Source organism: Ahaetulla prasina, chromosome 2 (genome assembly GCF_028640845.1).
Source record: "Ahaetulla prasina isolate Xishuangbanna chromosome 2, ASM2864084v1, whole genome shotgun sequence".
In the NCBI taxonomy this organism is placed as follows: Eukaryota; Metazoa; Chordata; class Lepidosauria; order Squamata; family Colubridae; genus Ahaetulla; species Ahaetulla prasina.
In genome coordinates this window covers 146,074,879-146,092,494 of record NC_080540.1, presented here as the reverse complement: position 1 = coordinate 146,092,494, position 17,616 = coordinate 146,074,879, and the positions used below count along the sequence as shown (strand labels likewise).

The window sequence follows — 17,616 nt, the reverse complement described above, 5'->3', positions numbered from 1 at the left end:
TGTTCCATAGATAACAAGAGTCCAGAGACTAATTTTCTATTTCCCAAAATCTATGCCATGGCAGCCATGTGATGCTGAATTTCTAGCAAAAAGGAAGTCAGAATCCATAGAAATTAGAGATCTCAGCTCACGGGCTTTAAAACAATAAGGTTTATGTACTGTAGTGCTTAAGAATGTTTTAAAAGCACTTCACAATAATGATCTAATTCAAATGAAGCAATCATTTTCCTGTTGCCTACCTGAATCACCTACAAATACAGGCAACTACTTGTAAAAGCATCTAATCTCTCACAACCAAAAGGAAAATTAGTTTAAGCTTTGCTGCAACCCAAGTCCCAAGCATATATCAACTCTAGTTTACAAAGTGAGAACTCTGTGCAATTTATCAATATTATTCTCCTACTGCAGATTGTGTATATGCTTGAGGCTGACAGTGACTTCCTTACATCAATTTCCTCAGTGTCTCCACACAGTCCTCTCAATGAATTTTACAAAATTTATGTTTGAAAAAAATCTATTTAGTACTGGGCTGTAAGAGACAGATAATTTCTCACTGTTCCAGAATCACAGATAGAGACTTAGTCTATTAATAAAAGACTGACTGGCAAAAAGCAACCTTTCTATTTGAGAAGAAAAGTTAAGACTTAGCAAGGAATTCTTTTAGGTCTAGGACAGTGATGGGATTCAAATTTTTTTACTACTGGTTCTGTGGGCGTGGCATGGCAAGGATACTGTAAAATCTCCATTCCCTCCCCATTCCAGGGGAAGGTTACTGCAAAATCCCCATTTCCTCCCAATCAGCTGGGACTCGGGAAGCAGAGAATAGATGGGGGCGGGGCCAGCCAGAGGTGGTATTTACCAATTCTCCGAACTACTCAAAATTTCTGCTACTAGTTCTCCAGAACTGGTCAGATCTGCTGAATACCACTTCTGGTCTAGGGAAATGCTGTTTTTTTCTCAAGTTACAAGCAGTGGATTCCTTAATGTAATACGGTACTGTTTTGCATTCTTTTAAAGCATCAGAAATTTAAAAAGTTGCCTCAAGTCTTTTACACTGTGGTATAAATGAGCCACATTTCTTTGTTTTCTCTACCTTTTGAGTCCCGTTAAATGTTTTTAAAAGGAAGTGACGATTTTGTTTATAACAAGAGCTACTATTTTCTTTGGCAATGTAATTCCATGTTTCATGGCACTGAATTCTACAGCATTTATGTATTCACAAATGCTGTATTGGGAGTATAATACTTTTCTGAGTATTTAAAAATTTGGAAATAGTTTTCAGTTCAGTTTTCAGTAGTTAAAAGTAGTTCACTTTGGGCGCAGCTTTGCATGTTTTTTCACCAGCAGTCCCTATAAATGGCTGGGTGGATACTATATTGCAAGGGTCCCCAACCTCTGGACCGTGACCCCTTATTGGGCCATGGCCTGTTTGGAACTGGGCTGTCTGAGAAGCTGGCTGGCGTGTGTGCATGCAGCTCAACTTGCATGAATGGCTGGCTGGTGTGCATGTGCGCAGCTTGACTTGGGCAAGTGGCAGGCTGGTTCCCCTCCCTTTCGGCCAGATTGCCAAGCCATAAAGGTTGGGGACTGCTGCCTTAAAAGTCGTAAAAAAACTTTATAAAAAACAGCAATGATTCTACCTCAAGGCAACTGCTGATTTATAATCTCCCCATACTAAACTATTGCATTAAAATGCTCCTGATCTCTAGCCTAGAGACATTTCAGGAGGATAACTGACTCAGTGGTATCAAAAGTCACATTCCAGCAAGTGTAACAGAGTTGCATAAGAACAGTGGAGGCCAATTCTGCTCCATGTTCAGACCTGAAACCAGAAAATGGATCACCTAGGTCAGGGGTCCCCAACCCCCAGTCCGTGGATCAGCACCGGTCTGCACACACACCATTTGTGGGATGCAGCAAAACCACCCTCTGGTCTATGGAAAAGCCTGTCTCTGTGGAACTGGTCCCTGGTGCCCAAAAGGTTGAGGGCCACTGATTTCGGTCACTAATTTTCTCAAAGGTGGCTTGCTTCATCTACCTTCATCTTCCTTCATCTGCCAATAGAAGTACAATAATTTGTAAAATCTTCCAGTCCAAAGAGTTTGTTTCTTGCCTTGGTTTCTTCTGCTAGTGTAGCCAGCTAAATATGGAAACCAGGAATTATTTAGCTTATTATCCAGGCTGGTTTTTTCCAAAAGCAGGTTTGTAGACCAACGATATTTTAAAGGATGTGATAAGCCACGATTGCGATTTTAGTCATTGTGTGAAAGAATCCATCCCTGATTTAAATAGAAGGAAAAGGAGAGCATATAGATTGCATACACTACCATGTGGTTAAAATGAGTAGCAATCATTAATAAAACATTGGAAAAATTTCAACAAAGCTTTGTGTTTGTGTGTTTCTGAGAGAGAAAATTTTAGTGACATAAAACTTTTAAACTATTGTGTAACTAAAAGCATGTCACACATTAAATAATTCGCTGAATAAAATGCTTTCCAATTTAATGGTTTTAATTTAATCAAACATTAAAATAAAGGGATTATTTATATGTCCAGTTTAGGCATCCAGAGCACAGCAATTCAGAGAGCTTTCTTACCTTATCCAGTTTAAACTGAACATTTTGCCAATAGAGGTACAAATATTTTGCAGCTGTTCAAGACAGTACAATTCCAACTTATATTACAAAAACAAAGCAGTAAATGAATATTTGGAAATTTGTAGCTGTAACACCAAATATTTCCATTTGACTGAGGAACTGTGAATAAAAATTGAGCTCATTTGGTTCGTGACACTTGATACCCAGTGAGTGATTTTAATGAGACATGAAGTGATCAGAAAAAAAGTATTCTGCACATTGTTTCATTTAAAAACTGAGTAAAGTATAATTTCTTTATTCCTTTTACAGAAGTGGTATTTAAAATGTACACACATTACACTGGCTCATAAATAAAGTTTTTCAAAAAACTAAAAATTACCATAGTTGGTACAGCTAAGAATTGTCTTCATATATTACAAAGCAGTAGGAAAAATGATGAGGCTTGATAAAAAGTGTATGAAAGTAGCATTTTCCTCATTCATAATTAATATGAAAAACTTCAAAGAATTTCTGCACAGTATGGCAATGCCAAGCGCTACATATTTTATTCTAAACAAATGATGTTTCATTAGGAACTCCACCAAATCTGAGGTCCAACATTATTTTATTTGTCTAAGATGAAATGTCCTATTATGTACAAAAAGAGTCACTTTTCAGTTTGTCACAATCTGTTAAAAACAATGATCTATTGCCTATAAGTAGGAAAGTTCTCGTCATGGTTTTTCAAGGTCAGCCATAAGTATGAATAATAAAGAAATACGATGAAGAGACAGTATTTGTAGGATTAAATTTGGAAAAGTCCTTCTTTTATAAACATAATGCATACAATATGTAGCATCTCTTTGAAAAAAGTCCTAAGACAATATACCCTAACACACAAATACTCTTCTTCCTACTGTCTAAGAAACATAAATGGATGGTCTCACAATGAACATTAACTTCCTTTTGAATTCATATGGATTAAATGATAGCATCTATGTACAAAAGCAGAAGCTTTCTTAGAGAAAATTAACCTTATATTATCTGTACACCTGAGCCTGTACTTATAACAAAAGTGTGAACGACAGCAATGTCTAATAAAATTAACAGAAAAGATTTTTGCATAGCAGGGTGAGGTTAAACCCAAGGGAAGCTTATCCATAATCAGATAAATTCCAGATCATTGAAGGGCAAAAATTCTGAATTAGTGCAAAATCTAGTTAAAATAGGTGTAATAGTCAGAAACCAACTGCTGCTGAAGAAGAATTTTATTATAGTCAATTAAAAACAAATAGATTCACACTTTTGGGGCCGCTTTGTCCCTCCTTTCCCTTTCCCACATTTCCCTTCTGTACTCTGAGGATCTTACACATAAGAACAAACCTCACAAACATGTTAGTGAACATTCAAACGACACCTACATATGTGGAGAGAACAATGATCTCCATTTATTTGTTTCATATACATCCATGTTTTGAATTTTTTTTTTAATACAAAAAGAAAAAAAAGTTAGAATCTGACAAATGTTTACAAACAAGATACCTTCAAATAGATTTTACTCAAATCAGTCCGTTGCAGAGTAAATGATATTCTACTGTTTATATTCAAGGCAACAAAGTCTGTAGTCCACAACCACTTCGCCCAACTTTAATGCAAGCTTAATTGGTTTCCTCTACCGCGAACGATAAAACTCAATGTTGATTCCCAGTTGGTTTGTGCACATGTGTACATAGCAGCTCCTTTCATAGAAAGAAAAGACATCTAGAGGTCATCTTGTACTTTTACCTACAGGAATCATGGTAAGATACAGAATGGGTAACATACAACCAGGGCTGGATTTATAAGGGGGGAGGAGGGGGGAAAGAAATAATCAGCTGACAAATGAGGGCAGCAATAAAAAAGCGTCCTTTTGCAACAATAAATAAATACAGTCTAAAGTTCTCTGTGTGGAATTTATAAACCAGCTTCTTCACTGAAGAACAGATGTGGCATTTCCATGGAGTTAGAACTTCACCCCATTTTACGGTTATCTTGTTTTCTCTTGCTTGTTTTCTTTCCTGTCCTTCAGCAAAACGTTTCCCTGTTTCTGCCACAACAGCACAATTTGATCTTGACAAGAAAACGATGCTGCCGATTTTCATTCTTTCGTCCTTTGGACAAAATTAGCCAAGAATATAAATCTGATGTGACTGATAAAAACACAGTTTACATCAAGACTTGTCAGGACACCCTGACTAAAAACCTCTGGCTCCCCAATTAAAAAAAAGAATTCAGGCAACCAGATTCTTGCGGTTTGTGGTACAATAACACATAGAACTTTAAGAAGCTGTCGACTGTAGTTTGTTGTTATGAGACCTGCAGGATGCAGAAAAGGGAACAAGTAAGCAAAATTTTCATTGCAGCAGGCACTCAAATCCAACTATTCAGTGGGGAATGTACCCAATTTGCTGCTCCCTTTTCCAACTTTTACAAACCAATAACAGTTACAAAGCAAGGCTTTTTCCACCTTCACAGAGGCAGATCTGAACTCACACAATATGCAGCTCTACCATCCAAAAACATCCCGGAATGCTCCGAAGGATGCACAGATAAAGAGCAGGCACACAAGTAACTTTGTTTGGGGAGAGGATAATGTTTATTGTTGGTGGAAAAGCATTTATGGTAATCATTCATTCTCCTTCAGAAAAGTTTGCTTTAAGGATATAATTAGTAACACCTTGGCTTTAGTACTATTATTGGACTTTCAAATGACTGACCATCTTTTACTATGGCTGGTAGTAATTGCTTCTGCATTAATACAATCTAATTTTTTTTAATAGAAAAAATAAGGTATGACAGGCTCTAATCATTCCATTCTGAGTCTTGCTAGAAGTTCATCTAAAGCTATCAGTTATCTGCAAATGAAGAGTGCAGGGGCCGTCAGGTAGTGGAAGTTGCAGCCAAGCAATCTAACATTGATAAGAAAGCAAAGATGAGAAATGATAATCTACTGTCAGTTCAGCTGCAACCTTTTCTTTGTATGATTCCTACTCTAGTTCTCACTGGAATCGTTTATTTCCACAGAAGAAACGTTAAGAAGTATGGTCAGAAGTTATAGCAACACTTGGGGGTATGTGCTGCCTTGCTAGCAGATGTTCTCAATCTTTAAACAAAACAACTCTGCCTCCAATCCCATATAACCACTGTAAGGGAGAAAAGAAATATAAATGTATAAAAACTGACCTTCCTTCACTAGGAATGTGTCTCAAACAGCCCTGGGCATTTTAGGTTTATAGGCCACATCTGACCCTTTGGCTGTCCAAGTCTGGCCCATGTGAAATTAATTGGAAATTAGAAATCAAATGTAAATAAGTCTATGCCAGGAATACAATACAACCTCATTGCTTTTGTTTTGAAGGTGACTGCTGTTCCCCCCCTCCCCAATACATTTCCCTATGTACATGAGGGCCTACGCACCTATACAGCCCTGTGAATTCAGCCCTTCACAACAGCCTGAGTTCCTCATGTGACCCCTTGGGAGAATGAATTGTCCACCCTGGTCTACAATTTGATCACTCAGAAGAACCAAAGGACAAGATCAAGTTCAAACCAAATATCTGAACTCCACTTAGGATAATATTTAAATAGATACTTAGGTATAGCACCAACATGAATGGATATATATAAAAATAACTATACCAATCTTTAAATGTACTTCTGCCTCACTTCTAATTTAGACTGCAATTCTTTTACTGGGGCATGAGTATTTCTGAATCAACAAGCTTAGGGCTGCATTCCTCAGATCTGCTAGAAATCTTTAGGGACTAGGCATTAAACAGATTTAGATGCTGATTATTTTAAAACTCAGTTTCATTCTATCTGCTTTATTTTCTTTATTATACTTTACCCAGTTTGTTATTTAAACAAAAAGATCTTGATTATTTCACAAAATTGTATTTTAATTGGACTAATTAGTAGTCATTTGCCTCATTCTAGTATATGGAGAAAATCAAACATACTGCAACAAATAGAAAGGTATGTTCTAGTGGTAAAGTCTATTTCATACCGACAAAAAATCACATGACATGGAAAAGTTACTTACCTGCTTGCTTTGAATCCTTTTAGTTTCTGTACAAAGAATGACTCAAGAACCTCTGCACACTGATAAAAAGGAGAGTCACTTGGATTGTAGTAACGACAATTATCAAATATTTTGGTCATGTCGGCCACAAATTCCGTCACCTTTTTGTAGTAACGCTTCAGTATTCTTTCCTCCATGGTGGAAAGATCTTCAAAACAAACAAAGGTTATTCAAAAACAAAGCTCAAAAACTTGCAGCATAACAGTCCAAACCAGCAGAAATATGTCAGGGAAAAAACCCTGACGTTTGACTAGAATGCCAGTCACGTATACAGAATATGTATTTAGGGCATTATGTGAAATCACTGAGCAGGCAGCAAGAAATGCTCCTTATCAAAAATTACCAGATCAAAGGCAAGACAGGTTACTGGGCATTAATCCCTAGTTACAAAGATGCACTTTTGAAAATGCTGTTTGAAGCGGGCACTCTTGAAACTTATACAGATGCATCTCCACTGGAGACCGGTTGGCTTTTATACTCTGAACTCTCTGGTTCGGGGTTTCCTTGTTGTTTAATTACCCCGAGTAATTAGTGCATATAAACATGCTTAATTTCTCTTGAGCGCTCATTATTTCAATTCAGAACCTTGTCTGAACCTTTCAATTAGTTGCAGCACAAAGAACGCAGTGTGATCAGGGATCCCAGTTGGTAACTACCGGTCACAGTAATAGGCGGGCTTATACAGGAAATGTCTGAGTTACTGTTCCTTGATTCTGAAACATTGTGTGCACTTCTCATTAAACAGTGGGAAAACAGAACAGTATCTAAAAATGTAAGGCGTCAGTAGCACTAACACACCCTTATACTCACAAATGTATTTAAACTCCAGATGTTATAGCACTGCTAAAAACAAGGAGAAGCAGACTTGGTAATCTAGTTAGAAAGCCCTCATAATGGTTTACATAGGAATACAGGGCACAGATTAAAATATTGTAACCCAAGAAAGAAAAGGCTGGAAGTAGGCCACACATTTTGTTTATATTTACTTTATCTGTAGGAGAAGGGGAAATGGACAACAAAAAAGCTCCCTGGATTATCACTATGAGTCTCCCTCATTGCAAAGATTTATTGTGCACTTGAGTATTTAAATTCTGTCTTTATGCACCGGATCTTTTTCGCTGACTGACCCCGATTGACGTTTAATTATTTCAGCTTTCGCTATGGATATAACTAAATTCAGTTTGCTAAATTCTATTGTTCTAAATTCTACTGTTGATACCCAGAATTGAAGCTGTTTACGGGAAATAATGGAGAAATAAAAAAAATTATTTTGGCTGCAGCTGGGGAGAAACACTCTTCTCATCACAACTTAAAATAGAGACAAAAACAGGAATTCTCATCTTTGGCTTAACTGAGAATCTGGAAGATGCATTTCTAGACAGTGGAAGCATGAATTCTGGATCTTCAACAGCAATCTAGATTCCCAGAAACTTGTCAGGCCTTCAATTTACAAACTAATTGCTTTATTGTTCATTTAGCCCCTCACCCATCCTAAAAGCAGTATCCTATTCCACTGAATAAGAGAATTGCTTCTAGTACTTTCTATCAGTGAAGAACTATGAACTGCCTTATTAAAAGAAACATCTCATGTAATTTCAAGTGGTGTCTACAACTTCAAAAAAAGAGTATTATTGTTAGATCAGTAAACAGATTCACAATCCAATGATGAGATAGGCAAAAGTGGAAGGGCTGAGAACAAGCAAAATATAAGATTTAAAACCTTTAAGTCAGGAAGAAGGAAAAGAAAAAGAAAAACTGAGAGAGAAAAGAAGAGGAAATAGATTAGAGCAGGAGTAGTCAATCTTTTTATACCTACTGCCCACTTTTGTATCTCTGTTAGTAGTAAAATTTTCTAACTGCCCACCGGTTCCACAGTAATGCGCTGTGTATCATTGTCTGCGCATGCCTCTCGTGCATCGTGGATTGGATTTGGGGGGACAGCGCTGGCTACCAGCTCTGCTCATCTGTTACAGCTGGGTGGTGTGGGGGGAGATGCGCGAGCTATTCTGGGACGAGGCCCTTTTGTTTGCGGTCACACTATAATGCCACTTAGTTTCACTTACGTAACGTGAACTAAACTTATGCGCGGGCGATACAAATAGTATATTTTCAGAAATTTAAATTGTCACGGGAAATTTTATGAAAGCCTAATGAAAATGTTTTTAAATAATGTTATGAAAATGTTTTAAAAAGTCAATTAAATTAAAAAAAAGGAAAGTGCTTGAGTATCGGACGAAACCCCTAACACCCACCATGAAAGCTGGAACACTCACTAGTGGGTGGTAGGGACCAGGTTGACTACCACTGGATTAGAGTAATAGGAACAACAACAACAAAAGAATATTTAAGAAAAATATAAGCAACGGGGTTACAGTGAACAGCAGAACAAGCAGGACAGCAGAACCAAGGAATGTAGCCACACTGTATAAAAGCCACATAGTGTACTGTTAAATGAATCTCACAGAAATTAACCAAAAGCAAATTTATTCAGAAAACCCAAGCTTAGGTGAAGAAGCGTCTCTTAAATAACATAAAAACTGAAAGCACCTTCCACTGCTGTTCAAACCTTTGAACATTTACTGGGCATTCTCATTCATCAATATCACAAGAATCAGTTACTTATGGAGAACAATTATCAAATGTTCCAGTCTTGCATGTCACTCAAAAATCAAAGAGTATTTTTGCAGGTTTGTTTATTAAGTTTTCTGATTCTTTTGTGCTTATTTTGTAAGTATCATGATATCAGGCACAATTTTATTTGTTTTTATATATATTATAATGTAATGTGGCAGCCTGTAGCCAGGAAGGACCACAGGAATTTAAAACTGTGCAAGTAATATCCTGCCCTAATCATAAGGAAATTATTATAGCTTCAATCCAATGCATATTTATTTCTAAATTCTAGTGAACTTTGAAGCATTCAACTGACTCTTGTTTTGGGTTTAATCCACTGTAGGTTAAACATACCGTGGCCAATTAACCTATTGCACATGAAAATCACATACATACAGGATGCCCTGGAATTCACTCACCCATAGGTTCTTTGATAACACCGTAATAATCTGGAGCATCATTAGGATCTACTGGTTCTAAGAATGGCCAAGCCATCTTGTGAGCCTGTTAGGAAAAAGATACATTATCCGTTTATTTGAGAAGCCTGATTTCCTATCAACTCTATTGCTGCAATGCACTGGGAAAAGCGGGGAGGGAATCGCTTGTAGAAATCTGTCCTACTGCTCCATGCAAACTGAACAGAGCTGTTGATTTCAAGTGATTTCAAGCTGATTTCAATTCACAAAGGGTTGCTCAGCAGTTTTCATTTCACTGGCTGAACTAAGTCAGCTCCACCTTCCCAAATATGTATCGTAATGCTTTTTGTAATGCAGTGAATCCCTTGATTTATTAGACCGCAATTCAATAGACCTCAGATAAAATGGACAAAATTCCATTTGTGTTAGGAAATTATTATTGCCCAACTGGTTGGTCAGGAAATATATAAACCAACATTGTGTGTTTGTAGCTAAAAGTATTATGTAGCTTTAAAAACTTTGTTGCATCATCATGCATCCTGATTGGCTGAGCTCTGTAGCCAATGTACTTTAAGGAAAGCTCAATTATAGTTTATGTGGACACTACACCATTTTTACCTGCTGATATGCTGTAACTCTATATTTGATCTCTATGCATGATCATTACTTGATCATGGCTATTTATTGCTTCTTTAATATTTATTGACTGTTTTTATATTGAACTTTGTTCCTGAATGAAACTAAAGATCATCTGTTTTATTGTATTTTTCTACAACTGGTAAGAACACTTTATATGTGTATGACTTGGATTGTTTTTGGACTATAATTTTGCTTTTTCCTTAAAAGAAAAAAAACCCAGTTTGTTTGTCTGTTAACTGTTATTGCCCACAATCATTCTCAGTCGTTTTCGTGCGTAAACTCAAAGGATACTCTGCTCAATAGCCCACAACATCGGTTGTGAGACAAGACTATCCTTAACAATTTGCATTTAATGGACTTTGAATCTAATGGACACCCATTCCTGTGAAACTGAGGGCTTAGAACAGGGGTGGGAAACTATGGTCCCTTTATGACCTGTGGACTTCAAGTCCCAGAATTTCCTGGCAAGCATGGCTGGCTCAGGAATTCTGGGAATTGAAATCCATAGATCATAAAGGGGCCATAATTGCCCGTCCCTGGCTTAGAGTCTGTTGGTGAATTTATTAAACAATATTCTCTAACGTAAGTTTCAGCCTTACCTGTAATGAACGTAGCACTCTCTTTAGCCCTTCATAATCTTTGTCAGTCAAAGGACTGAGAACTGTCATGGCATCTTCAGTTGACTGACACTGTGGACAGACATACTCATCAATGAGATCTGCCTCACTTTGTAAAATACCAACGCAGCGCCCATGATACCAATTCTGACATCGGTCACAGCCAATGTAAAATCTGCAAGATCCCAAAGAAAATGGTTAATACCTTTAATTCCACATTATAATTTTTCCTTGGTTAACAAATCTAAAAAGAGGAGGATTCTGGCCTCATGTTCACACTTAGATTTTTGAAACCCAATTGGAAGCATAGCTTTATCAACCATGCTTAGTATCTCAAACTGAAATTTCTTAGCGCTGAAAGGAACAAAGATCATAAACTATGATTTACAAACAAGATTATGAGATATTCTCATTTCTTTCGGATCAACATTTTGTAAAAGGTACTATTAATACATTGGTAGACTATCTGTAGAAAATTGACATTCAAAGTCCTATATGAATGGGGCACAAATAGCATTTATATACCAATTTTGAAATTATAATCATAACTTCAGCCTAAACTCAAATTAATATGAATTTAAATAAATTACAAATTCCTAGCAGGTAAGGAAGACATTTTATGGAAAATTGCTCAATAAATCAATAAAACACAGTCTGCTTTGAAGAATACAAGTATTACTGACAATACTAGAAACCTCCCTTTTCCCAGAGTGTCACATATTACAATTTACTGTCATTTCAGAGATGTTTAAAATCATGTCACTGGATACAACAGATGTTGAACAATATTTCTTTTTTGTTCAAGAAACACATTACCAAACTCAGAGCAGTTTGCTACCTAAATATTAAATAAGAGGTTCTTGTCAGAACTCACTGTGACTCATCATAAGGTGTTCTGCAGATACAGTACAATTCCTCACTGCTGCCCTCTTGTGCCCGTTTACACTCATTACAGATGTACACATCCATTTTCTTAGCCTCCTTTTCTGTGATGCCAACACATTCTCCATGATACCAGTTAGTACAAAGATCACAGCCAATATAGAACCTAAAAGTATTTACAATGAAAATGACAATGTAATTGTCATTTCAAATGGCAAGGCACTTGCTAACCTGACTCTGTCTTTTTCTGAATTAAATTTCCTTAACCACATTAATCTACTCTTCCCAACCTAACATAGAATGAAAACTTGCCGGGCCCTACTTTTAATAGACAGTTCTTCATATTTTTGCAAAACAACAACAACAACAACAACAACAACAACAAAAAGTACTGAAATCTGAAAAATGTGAATGTCTCAACTATGAATGCAAAGACACAGCCAAAGAAAAAGATCTATATTTTCAAAACTGTTGCTAAAAAAACATGAAGCACATTGGTCATTCTTAAATTTTGAAAACATAGGTCTCAATGTAAAAAAAAATAATAAGCAAAATACAGATACAACTAGAAGTTACTTTAAAAAAAGCAGCATGCATACCAGCCATATGTAAAACACATATTGGTATAACATGACATGAAGGAAAATGGGACACGTAAAATGTATGTTTTCTTCAAAACTAACTCTCAAATTAAAGGAGAAAATTAGGGCAGGCCATTTATTCAAAAATACTTATTTTTAGAAAACTTTGTGTCAGGTAAAAAAAACCATACAAGTAGGCAACCTCATCCTTGTGTACTTACAAACCTCCAATTGACAGTATTCAAGTTCAAAATATTATAATAAAATAAGGGAAAAGGCCATTGTTTATAAGAACCCCTGGCTTGGAACAGAGGTGAAATGGTTTTGTTTATTGCCCCTTCCTCACACCCTTCTTTTCTTCTTTCAATGATTCAAGTGTGATGCTAGTGCTGCCTACCGCATTTGTTGGTTCAGATATATTGTTTGCCTCAAATGTCTGAGGGAGGGAACGAACCGTATGGAAGAAAGGAACACAAGTTCCCTCATACCACTTTCGTTTGTGTACCTCTATGCAGGTAGTTCTCAACTTACAGATGTAATTGAGTCCAGAACCACGTGAATGTGACCGATTTTACATTATTATTTTTTTGTGGCAGTCATAAACAAATACCACAATCATTAAGTGATAGGTGTTTTTTTGTCAGAAACCTGAAGTAAATTCCAGCAAAAAAAAAAAAGCATTATAAATTGTGATCACAGGACCATAGAAAGCTGAAATGGCCATAATTGCAGGCCCATTGCCAAGCGCCCAAAATGTGACATGACTGTAGGACAGCCCTCCCTCCCCCACCATCATAACTTTGAATTCGGGTCATAAGTATCCTATTTTTCTCTGTCGTAACTTTGGTCCAGTGGTGGGATTCAAATAATTTAACAACTGGCTATCTGCCCTAATGACCGGCTGAGTGGGCATGGCCATGGTGGACGTGGCCACGGGGTGTGACAGGCAGCACTTGGCCTCCTGCATCCTCCTGAGAAGAAAAAACGACTGCGGGTGTGTGTGCGTGCTACATTCCGCTTCCTGGAACTGAAAATGGGCAGCGGGGAGAGTGCTACACCCCCCACCCTGTTTTGGATCTAGGAGGCCTCCCTGCAGCCTCCTGAGAGCAAAAATGGGCCATGGGGTGTGTGTGTGCTGCATTCCCCCTGGTTTTGGGCCTTGAAGGCCTCCCTGCAGTCTCCTGGGAATGAAAATGGCGCATGGGTAGGCCGTGCTGCACCTCCACCTGCCATGTTTTGGACCTAGGAGGTCTTCCTGCACTTATCTGGGAGTCAAAATGGGGCGTGTGGGGACTCCTGGAAGGGGTGGAGCCAGTCAGAAATTTAACTACTGGTTCACCTAAACCTGGCCCGAACCGGCTGAATCCCACCACTGCTTTGGTCGCTAAGTGTCCACTTGTAAGTTCAGAACTACCTATATCTGCCTCTTTAATGTAACTGATAGCTTTAATCTCAGAATCAGTTGGAATATCCTTAACACCATCCCTACTGCATAATCTCCCTTTGCATACTACATTGTTATCCTACTATTTAAGCATCAGGCTGTTACATAGTACTCTATGGGCCTACCACCCTTATCTCCACTCCTGGGAAAAGAGAAAACTTTCCTGCAATATGCCAGCAAACATATTTGCGATGGCTTCTGCTCTAAATTAAGACTGAAATAACTTTTTCTTACAAACTGCTCCAAAAATTACCCCAACCATCCCTTTTCTTCTGCCTATCTTCTACTGCAGTCCTAATGATTGTTTACTAAATCTAAGCAAACAGCTTTGATATAAGTATGCTAAAGAAACATATAGCATATTATGGCTGGGACCTAAACTCCCATGAGTAAATCCAGTTGATAGCACTGTCCCCCTCAACTCCTTCCTGCCTTTCTGCAGGATCCCCTCCTTCTCAGGACCACTGTGTGGGAAAGTCACACTGTGGGGAGTGCAGTTCTGCTTAAACTACCTACTTTATTTCTATTAATACCTGGGTGCTCCATAATCAAGATCTTTCTCCTAGGCTTAAAAGTCAACTAGATTCACTCTTAGATGTTATCTTCAGCCAGGATTTTAAGGGAAGAGACAATGCAGCATAAAAATATGTACATACAGAGGGCAGTCTGCTTTTATCAACGATGAGCATAGTTCAACGGAAGGAAAGCAATGGCCTTATTGAATCTTAACTATTTTTAATCTATAAATTATCTGATCTTCCAATAAACTCTCACAATAGATTCAGCATGGAAAAAAAAATCTAATCATCTTTCTAAATTGAAAAGCAACTATTATTAATTACAATAATTTTGTATATGTATTTTATTTAAAAATTACTGTAATCAATATACATGTGCACGCACACACTCACTCACTCACACACTACTACTATTAGGGCTTAACTTCTAGGAAAAAAATACTGACTCACTCATGCTGCTCAATGCACTTATATAATTTGTTTCCTTTATAGTTCAAGAAATGACTGTAGTAAACACTGTGCCACAGACATTTTGAAAGAGAGGTGTTTTTATATTTATTCATATTCTCTCAGAAAATTCTAATTTTATACAATAGACAGATTTGAGACTCAGGCCTCCTATTAATATTGCACTTAACCATATAAGTTTAAAGTTCTAAAGTTCTAATATTGATTTGACAATTAACTCTAGATAAAAAACAAGAAATCCAGGACATGTTTATAAAACCTTCTGCTATACCATTACGGTTAAGATGCCAACTTTTTAGTCAAGTCAATTCTGTGAGTGGAACTTAGGTCTCTTGCTGTATTTCTCAAATATTACTTGCCCTTTTTAAATTATCCAGATATCCAGATCAAAAGCTTATTTCTAACCTGTTAAATTATATGAGCTATGGCATCTTGATGTTTTAATTACTGTTTTTCGGACTATAAGAGCACCTAGTTTGAGGATTCACCGGAAGCATCGCGGCAAGAGTGACTGGAAAATAGCGGGCTCCGACGATCATGGAAATCCAGCCAGTCAAACCATTGTCAGGGGGGTCTTTGGACCGGAGCCGTCTTGAAGGGATGGTGAAAAGGAGAGGTGGCTTGGAAGACCAAGAGGAATAGCAAGTTCCTCGAAAGGTCGGAGGCAGCTCTCTGAACCAGTGGTGGGAGTGGTGGCCATTAAAATGACCACTCTGAAGCTGGGGCAACCGGACTAAGGTTTGTGCAGGAGCGATGTTTGAATGGAGTATTGCTGAGTGATTGGCCAACTCACAGGTGAAAATAATTTTTGAAAAAACTTAAAAGAGGTCCTAGCGTGGAAGTAAGCGGCTAATTGGCACTTGGGAATTTTAATTGGAGGAAGAAGAACAAAGAGGAAGTTAAAGGACTAAAGCCCCAAAAAGAAAACTTTCTACCTGGATTTAAAATTGGATTTGGAGAAATTGGATTTAAACTGGAACTTGGAGAAACTAAAAAAAATAAAAGGAAAAGAAATTGAAGAGAAAGTATTTTTTATGTGGATTTAACGTGCTACTTTGTTGTCTTGGGATTTGTGATTGGAGAAAGACATCTGCTGGTGGAAAGAAAGCACTACAACGATTGTTTTGAAAATTGAAGGAATAGTAAGGACTTTGACTACGGTGAGAAATTTTAAGGCCTATTTGTTTATCTTTAAACAGCTGAGTCTTTACTTTGAAAGGAGGTGAAAAAGAACAAAGCCTTAAATTGGAATGGACTAGATAGATATTTGAACTGAATATTATTTGGAAAGAAAAAAGAGAGAGACTACATGGAATGAAATCTTAATTAAACATAAATTAAAATTTAAAAAATTGAACTGATAATATGGACCATTGGGAGTATGAGGAACTAATGGACATGTTTAAAAATGTGTGTGAAGCATTTAAGGGTAATAAAGAATCAGAAGCCTGGTTAGAATATACCAAAAAAAAAAAAAAAAAAAAAGGAAAAGAAGAATATAAATGAGAAGTAAGAAAACAATGTTGAAGAGAAAATAACTAAGATAAAAAGTTAAATAATTACACTGGGCTTGACAGTGACAAAAAAAATAGGAGGAGAGAAGAGAGGAAGGACAGAGAGGAAGAGAAGAAAGAGAAAAGGAGAGGAAGAAAGGGAGGGGAAACGAGTAGGAGAGAAGGTCAGAAAGGGACGAAGGATGAGTGGGGGAAAGGAAGAGGAAGTAGAGAACGAGGAGGAGAGGAAGAAAGAAAAAAGTAGAAAAGGATAGAAGAAGGGAGGAAGGGAAAGAGAGAAGGAGAAGGAGTGTTGTAAAATAAGGGAGATGGAATGGTAGAAGGGCAACCCCAAATATACTTAAACTTATTAGGATGAAGAATGAACTAATATGAAAGTTAAAAAAGAATATATATGATTAACAATGGATAAGATAACTAACTGAAATAATGTTAAGAAACTAGGATTTCAGGGTGGATGGTGATACTGTTTATATAGTAAGTATAGAAGTTTTAAGATAAGATAAAAAAGTAGGGAGAAAGAGTATTTTGGCAGAAATTGAAACTGTAAAATGTATTTGGATAAGATAAGTTGTATAAGATATGATTCAGTCAATACTCTGTTTATAAAAAATCAATAAAACTTGTTTTTAAAAAAAGATGCACCTAGGTTTTGGGGAGGAAAACAAGAAAAAAATATATGCTTCTGCCTCTGTGCAATTCACCACTTTTCAGCAAACAGCAAATAGCCAGGTCAGCTTCAGCACAGCCTGATTTAGCAAGAGCAGCTGATAGGCAGTTGGATCTGCCTCCCAGAATACTGCCTATCAGATGTTCCAGGCTGCAGTTTTTGGCCTCCACGGGCCCCATTTTCGGCCTGTACCGGGAGGAGGGATAGTCGTGGAGATGGCTATCCCTGCTGCCTAGAATGGGCCAAAAATGGGGCACATGGAGGCCGAAAATGGGGCTCGCAGAGGTGGCAATAGGCGGCAGCAGCAATGGGCGGCAACGGCGGTGATGGGTGGTGGCGATCCCCGTAGTCTGGAACAGCTGATAGGCGGTATTCCAGGAGGCAGATCCAACTGCCAATCAGCTGCTTGTGCTAAATCAGGCTGTGCTAAAGCTGACCAGGCTGTTTGCTGTTTGCTGCAAGGAGGCAACTGCTGGGAGGCAGAGGCCAAAAGGTGGGGGCTGGTGGATGGGCGGGGCTTCGGCAACATTCGTTGTACAAGATGCACAGACATTTCCA

General features: G+C 37.7%; 1 protein-coding gene across 7 annotated transcripts in view; it reads right to left on the bottom strand.

Annotated features, from left to right (window-relative positions):
* Positions 1 to 3,184: 3,184 nt before the first annotated feature.
* BPTF (bromodomain PHD finger transcription factor) overlaps positions 3,185 to 17,616 on the bottom strand; it is a 90,795-nt gene continuing 76,363 nt past the window's right edge. For 6 of the 7 annotated variants that reach the window (XM_058166697.1, XM_058166701.1, XM_058166699.1 and 3 more), the window contains 5 exons: positions 11,856 to 12,029; positions 10,964 to 11,156; positions 9,729 to 9,813; positions 6,658 to 6,844; positions 3,185 to 4,931 (listed from right to left, as the gene is read on the bottom strand). In XM_058166697.1, coding sequence (XP_058022680.1) covers positions 4,895 to 4,931; positions 6,658 to 6,844; positions 9,729 to 9,813; positions 10,964 to 11,156; positions 11,856 to 12,029 — 676 coding nt within the window. In that variant the 3' untranslated portion in view covers positions 3,185 to 4,894. The remainder of the gene's footprint in view (positions 4,932 to 6,657; positions 6,845 to 9,728; positions 9,814 to 10,963; positions 11,157 to 11,855; positions 12,030 to 17,616) is intronic. The other variant, XM_058166702.1, reaches the window with a different exon arrangement.